Genomic DNA, 7,500 nt, shown 5'->3' with positions numbered 1-7,500 from the left:
TAAGTTATTACGCTAAAAATGACTCTAAAAGTCTAAGTGTCTCTTGTTAAATTCAAAGCATTCAAAATCTTTTTCTTGACATAGAAATCAAATTAAATATATATGCAAATAATTTGCGTCCAATAGGATTTGAACCTATACCAAAGGTTTAGAAGACCTCTGTCCTATCCATTAGACAATGGACGCTTTTCTTTTCATTACAATTGTTTTTTTATTGTTCTATTCGGAAAAAAGAATATGTGATCTGGGGATTGTGTATTCAATTTAATGATGAATTGCATTTCGATTTTGACTATTTTTATTTTACATTAAATTAATATAATTAGATTAAAGAAATTAAAGAATTAGAATGAATTAAAGAATTCTATTTTATTTTTCGAATTCTAGTCGATTTTTTTTAGTTAAAAACTAAATAACTAAATTAATTAGTTTTAGTTATATATTAATATTAATTTAATGAATTAATTCTATATTCATTCTATATTCTATAATACACAAATTTAGATTCGAATAGAATATAGAGATATAATAGAAGCGGGTAGCGGGAATCGAACCCGCATCGTTAGCTTGGAAGGCTAGGGGTTATAGTCGACGTTGATTCATCATTTTTAACGTCTCTAATTCAAAACCGAACGTGAAACTTTGGTTTCATTCGGCTCCTTTATGGAAGAGATTAACAAATGGAAGACGTAAAAAAAAAATGCCATCCATAACATCTATGTCAGCCCTTCTGTCTGAATCTGTCTGAATGCATTCAAAACATCCCGCTTTTTAGATGATCCCTCTAGAATCTAGAAGAGGCGGATTCTAACAATCTTTTTTTTCTAGTTACTTCGTTCTCTATTTCTATTTAAGAGAATCCTTAGGAAAAGCATTTTCATCGAGCTAAAAAAATATGCCGATATCTCTAGTAAACTAAAGTAATCGTTTAATAGCTATTTTGCTTCAATCTCTCCTATACAAATCAAAAAAATGGAAGATTTAGTTACGATAAAAAAAAAAACTTTCTATATCTTTTTCCATGGATCCTTTACTCATACTCAAAAAATTGGGAGTATTGATCCAATTCAAAAAACTTATGTTTTTGTAATTTCATAATTCAATTTGTCAATTTCGAATTGATTCTTTTTGAATACAAATTACGATAATGTATATTATTCCTCCAATTGTTCGTTGAGAGGTAAAGGATTAAACCCTTTTAAGATAAGAAATAAAGTTTTTGATCGGAATCTGAATCAAACGAGGGATCCCTTAACTAGTAAGGGATCCATAGAACGAATCGCACTTTTACCACTAAACTATACCCGCTTCAATGCGATTATTGTATATAAATGGAACTTTTGTCCAACAAAACAAGGGAATCAGAAAAGAAATAGGATCATAAAAGAATCATCAAATTTATAGTGTTAACGTGTTTCGTAAGGGGATCTAATGAAATTAAGAAAAGAGGACCCATTCATTTGATTTTTGGATTTTGTTTTGCTAAAGGTGTTTTGACAGATCCATCTCGACAAAACTACTTAAGCCATAATATAAAAATGCATTGTGCAAGAATCCTTAGTTCCATTCTTTTTTTTTTTTTTTTCTTTTAGATACTTTACCGGAAAAAAAGAAAAAGTAATAAGAAACGACATTCTTATGTTTGATCTTGTTTCAATAACAAGTATTTTTTTTTTTCAGATTAAATAAATCATTTTTATCCAGAATTCATGGGAACAAAAAAGGCCCGGCTAGGTACTAACCTGGCCGGGCTGAAAAACAAGTTTTTTTATTCTTTATTTTATAAATAATAAATATATAAATAATAAATATTCTATAAATTCTAATAAAATTCTTAATAATATTCTATATTCTATAAATAAGAAATTATTATAATAATCTTTTAAATTTTTTAATTAAACATATATTTATATATTCTTTATTATTAATTATTCTATTATTTAATTAATTTTAAATTTATTTTAATTATATTAATTATTTTTTATAAATTATAAATAGAATTAAAATAGAATTATTAATTTCAATTTCAAAATGGAATATTTTAATATTATTTATTATTTAATTTGAATTATTTAATTTTAAATTAAATTAAATTCATTTTAGTAATGTAGAATTTGAAAATCTCAAATTTTTATTAGAATTCTATTTATTTTTTTTTTTATTCTTTATTAGTTAGATTTTTGATTAGTATTAGAATTTTTTATTATTTATAAGTTATTCTATTAAATTAAAAATCAATTAAATTGAAATTTTAAATTAATAAGTAACTATTAAATTTGAAATTGAAATTAATAAATACTAAGATTAATATAGTAAAATTAAAATAATATATAATTCAATTCTAAATTATTAAAATAGAAATTATTAAATTATTATTCTAATTATATAGAATATATAGAATAGAATATATAGAATTCTATAGAATAATATTAATATAGAGATAAGATAGAAATATGAAATTAAATAAAAAAGAATATAAAAAAAAGAAAGGGCCCTTTTCAATTGGGGAGAGATGGCTGAGTGGACTAAAGCGTCGGATTGCTAATCCGTTGTACGAATTTTTCGTACCGAGGGTTCGAATCCCTCTCTTTCCGTTTCCATCAATGATTTGGTATTTTATTTACCTTTTGAATTTATAGAACAGAGTCTCTTTTGTTTGTTTGTTTGAATTTTTTTATTTTTATTAACGATATTTCTATTTATTATTTATTATTATATTTATATTCTTTTTTTTATTTCTTTTTCAGATTTCAGAATAGTTAAAATTGAAAGATGTAAAATAGATAATAATCATATTTTAAAATCAAGCACAAGCAAGGAAAACACAGAAAACAAAAGAATAAAAAATATGATTTTTTATTCTTCACGTCCGGGATTACGTCCTGGATCGTTAGATAGGAATCCGAAGATGAAAAGAGAAACAAAGAATATCACTACCGTGTAAACAAAAAGTTTTAGAGTAAGCATTACACAATCTCCAAGATCATTAAAAAAAAGAAAGAGAATAGATTCTCCTATACTACACACGAGGATTCACACTGTAAAACTTATCTGATCTTAGAAATTAAAATTGTTAAAATGTTCGAATCTTTTTTTCGAATAAATTCTGAATTTTTCTAGGACAGTATTCAAATTAAAGATCTCATCGAAAACTTACAGCAGCTTGCCAAACAAAAGCTAAGAGCAAAAAGAGTACAGGTATTACTGGCATAATATCCACAATTGGATTCAAAAAAGCATAGGCTTCAGGTAATTTCACGAAGAAAAAACTACTTGAATAAAGAGCAGAGTTAATACAAATACAGACCAAACTAAAGATATTAAGCATAACAAACATTTTGTTCTTTAAGATAATTGTATTTTTTCTTTTTGTGAATTAAATTAATAAAAATTCAAATTAAGTTAATATTATTATTAATTAATAATAAATAATATATATATTCTGAATTTTCTAATACTAATAAATCCATTTCATTTCGTTTTTTTTTATTTCATTTATGATTTATACTATTAATTTTAATATACTATTAATTAAATATTTAATTAATATAAATATATTAATTAATTAAATTAATATTAAAAAAAGATATTAATTAAGAATATCAATAAGAAATAAAAAAAAAGAAATCAAAAAAATGGAAAATCAAAATAATAATAAAAATCGAATACGAATAATAGAATAAAATACAATAAATATTAGAATAAAATAGAAGAATATATAGAATAAATAAAAAAAATAGAATTAATTACGAATAAAATGATGAATCAAATAAGAAAAAGTAGACCCCAAAAATCCTTCTTTGATTTGAACTTATCCAATTCAAAATCTTTCCATTCTGAAATAAAAAGAAATCCAAAATAGAAGAAATCAGACTTTCATGCAATATCTTAATTGAATTATATATAATGATCAATAATTTCAGTTTAATTCTATATCTAGACATATCAAAATTCTAGCAACAATTTATTCTTTAGAGATATTTAGATATTTGGACTGGAATTGACGAACAACCAATATCAATAATAGTGTAGTGTTTAGTAGTGTCGAATAGAAATAGAAATGGGGCGTGGCCAAGCGGTAAGGCAACGGGTTTTGGTCCCGCTATTCGGAGGTTCGAATCCTTCCGTCCCAGAGCATATCCATTCATGATATATATCATATCTGAATACAAATTCTATATCATAATCAAAATCAAATTGTCCTTTTTTGAGAAACCTTTTGTTTATTTGTTTAAGAGTATATAATATTGGGTAGAATGTGATTCTTCTTTTTTTTTTTAATGATTCGTCTCTAAATCGAGTCGCTTTGAAAATGTAGATTCAAAAAGAACTTCTTTTTTTTTAATTCGTCTTATTGTATATTCAAAATGTATATTATTATTTTAATTTTAATAAAAACTAATAAATTTAATAAAATATAAAATCTAAAAAAAGAAGATTTTTTCTATTAGTTATATATTTATAATTATAATAATTATATATTTTTATTAATATATTGAATATTAATTAATAATATATTTCTATTTATTTTTTAGAATATTTTCTAAATTTATTAATTATTAATCTATTTATAAATTCAAAATTTATAAATTTCAATTTGATAATAAATAAAAATCTTCTATTAAAATTTTGAATTCTAATATTTTTTGCTATTTTTCTTTTTTTGAATAAGAAGATTTCGAATCTCTATTTTTCTAAAAAAGAAAATAGAAATAGAATAGAAATTATATTCCTACAATATCGAGTTAATTTTCTTTTTTTTTATACTTCTTTACTTTTACTTTATAAATTTGCCATTCATATGGAAGGAAAAAATATGGATTATTATGGATCCATTGAATCAATGACTATTCATGATTTCAGAATTGAATCAATTACATGCCGGCTCCAAACTAGAGGAATGTTATGGTAAAGCTTCGTTTGAAACGATGTGGTAAAAAGCAACGTGCGACTTGAAAGACATGATTCCATTAGCCGTGGATTCTTACATCCACCATTTTTATATTATATAGAAATGAAGGTGCTCTTTCTCGACATCGTTTGTTCTATTCCACTCGAATTTCTTTTTTTGGGGAGCAGAGAGGGTTTGATGATGGAAATAGTACATGATGGAGCTCGAGTTGATTCATTTCTCAGGGGCAAGTTTCTAGGGTTAGTGAAAATTAATAAGTTAGAACAACTTCGTAAGTATATTTTCGCTATAGAAATCGAAAGGATCCAATTCGAGCAAGTTAAAAAAAAAAAGTAAAATTTGTTGGAATTGGTAAAACTATTTCGATCAAAAGTGGATCTGGGGGAATCAACCATCTATTTGTACGATTCTTTGATGGAAAGAAATAAAAAAATTGGTATGTTGCTGCCATTTTTGAAATGATTAAAGATCCTCGAAATAATGTCTAAACCCAATGATTCAAGGAAAAGCTAACGGATCGTGGAACAAGTAAATACCGTTTTCAATTGTCTCAACAACTATATTAGACTGACTGAAGACGAAAAATAGATTCTAAAGGAGACAGACAAGAAAGGGTGTAGAGACCGCTCAATAAATGAAATAAAATACCTAATTAAAGGTTTTGTTTTCCTTTGAGTTATTTGAGAGTTATCCAACTTGAGTTATGAGGTTGCGAATACGAGTGATTTTCTTTTTTCGGGAAAGAATAAGAAAAAAGTATTTAATTTAAATCATAGTCTAATGGATTTGATGATTTTATGAATCTATTTGACATCATAATTCTATACATAGACAGAATTTTGAATTTTCTCGAGCCGTACGAGGAGAAAACTTCTTATACGTTTCTAGGGGGGGTGTATTGTTTATCTATCCCAATGAGCCGTTTATCGAATCGTTGCAATTGATGTTCGATCCCGAAGAGAGGGGAGAGATCTTCGGAGAGTGGGTTTTTATGATCCGATAAAGAATCAAACCTATTTAAATATTCCTGTTATTCTATATTTCCTTGAAAAAGGCGCTCAACCTACAGGAACTGTTCAGGATATTTCAAAAAAGGCGGGTGTTTTTATGGAACTTAATCCTAATCAACAAACGAAATTCAATTTCAAAATAAATAAATAAAAAAAAAAAAAGAAAAAGAGGGGGTGGATGACTTTTCTATAGATTTATATAATCCTTTTCTCTCTTATCCCCCCATCCCCCCGCTCTCTTGTTCTATTCATACCTAATTTTTTCATACCTAATTTTGGTTTCTTATTGCTGCCATAGAATGCTGTTTTTTATAACTACAAAAATCCATTTTTATTGATAATATAAAAATGGGCAAATGAATAAAAATAAACTAAATTAAGTAATAAATGAAGTAATTGGGTCTATAAATACATTATCCTCAAGGAGCTGGTTTTTGTTAGAATTCTCTGAAGAACTTTAAAAAGAAAGGGGGGTTAGGTTAAGCTTTCTTATTCTATTTCTATTTATTCTATTTCTATTTATTCTATTTATATTGATTGAATTATTCTATTTTTGAATTTTTATTGATTGAACAAATCCGATCTCTACCTTTTTCTTTAATTTTTGTATCCGCCTTTTTTGTATCTATGTCGATTATTTATGTAGTGTTAATACAACAAGATTGCTTGGTTTTTTTATTTACTTTACTTTAATTTAAAAATGGAAAATGGAATTGTATTAAGAACTTTATTAATTATATATTTAGTAATTATATATTTATATTCTTAGTATTTATTATTTTTTGATTTTTTATTAGTAATTTGAATTAAATTCAATTGGATTTCAATTGGTATTTATTCAATTTAATATTTAAGTTTTTAATTCGTTTATTTTCTCCATTGTATTCTTTTTTCAACATTAATATTGACAACAGTGTATCAAACAAATATAATCCGATCGTGAATAAATGGATCCATTTATTCCCGTTCCATAGGATTTTTTTTTACTTCATCAAATAGATGGGTTCGTTGGATTTTCTGGGATAGAAAGAAGAAAAGAAGTTCTTTTTTTTAATAAAAAAAAAATTAAAGAAATACTTTTTTGAATTTTGAATTAAAGAAATCTTTTTCTTTATATCTTTATAATTATTTCTTTATACTATACTTTATAATTTAGAATATAATAATATACTAAATAATATACTATATAATAATAATATAAATAATATATATATATAATAATAATCAAAATCAAAATTGATAAAAAATTTTAAATAAAAATAAATTAAATAAACAAAATGAAAATAATGTATAACAATAACAAATGTATAACAATAACAAATGTATAACAATAACATAGGAGACAAAGAGGCGGTCTATAAATTGTTATTTTCTTTTTTTATCTGTTATCTTCTGAGAAAATCTTTTGTATTTTAATCTGATCTGAACATTTTTATGTTCAGAATCGATTCGACTTCGACATTTAAAATCCTTTTTCTGGATTTTCTATTTTCATTTTAATGGAATATTTTTCCAATTCAATCTTTTTATTTATTTTGATTGCGGTTGTATCTACACATCTTATTAGTTTATTTTTGT

General features: G+C 24.5%; 3 protein-coding genes and 3 non-coding genes across 6 annotated transcripts, besides 1 other annotated feature; 3 read left to right on the top strand and 3 right to left on the bottom strand. All coding sequences in view use genetic code 11, as the record gives it.

Moving 5' to 3' along the window:
• Window positions 1-7,500: part of a sequence feature (LSC) that runs on past both edges of the window.
• On the bottom strand, window positions 115-186 carry trnR-UCU. Its single transcript has one exon. It is a non-coding gene; the product is annotated as a tRNA-Arg (tRNA).
• trnS-GCU lies at window positions 2,507-2,594 on the top strand. The gene has a single exon. It is a non-coding gene; the product is annotated as a tRNA-Ser (tRNA).
• psbI (photosystem II protein I) lies at window positions 2,857-2,967 on the bottom strand. Its single transcript has one exon. It carries the CDS (start codon window positions 2,965-2,967, stop codon window positions 2,857-2,859), a length of 111 nt encoding a protein of 36 aa, YP_009870946.1.
• Window positions 3,143-3,328, bottom strand: psbK (photosystem II protein K). The gene has a single exon. It carries the CDS (start codon window positions 3,326-3,328, stop codon window positions 3,143-3,145), a length of 186 nt encoding a protein of 61 aa, YP_009870945.1.
• trnQ-UUG lies at window positions 4,062-4,133 on the top strand. The gene has a single exon. It is a non-coding gene; the product is annotated as a tRNA-Gln (tRNA).
• rps16 (ribosomal protein S16) lies at window positions 4,906-6,073 on the top strand. Its single transcript has 2 exons — window positions 4,906-4,945; window positions 5,829-6,073. The coding sequence occupies exons 1-2, from the start codon at window positions 4,906-4,908 to the stop codon at window positions 6,071-6,073; spliced, it is 285 nt and encodes a 94-aa protein (YP_009870944.1).

Source organism: Prosopis cineraria, chloroplast, assembly GCF_029017545.1.
Source record: "Prosopis cineraria chloroplast, complete genome".
Classification (NCBI taxonomy): Eukaryota; Viridiplantae; Streptophyta; class Magnoliopsida; order Fabales; family Fabaceae; genus Prosopis; species Prosopis cineraria.
This window is presented reverse-complemented; position numbering and strand designations above follow the sequence as displayed.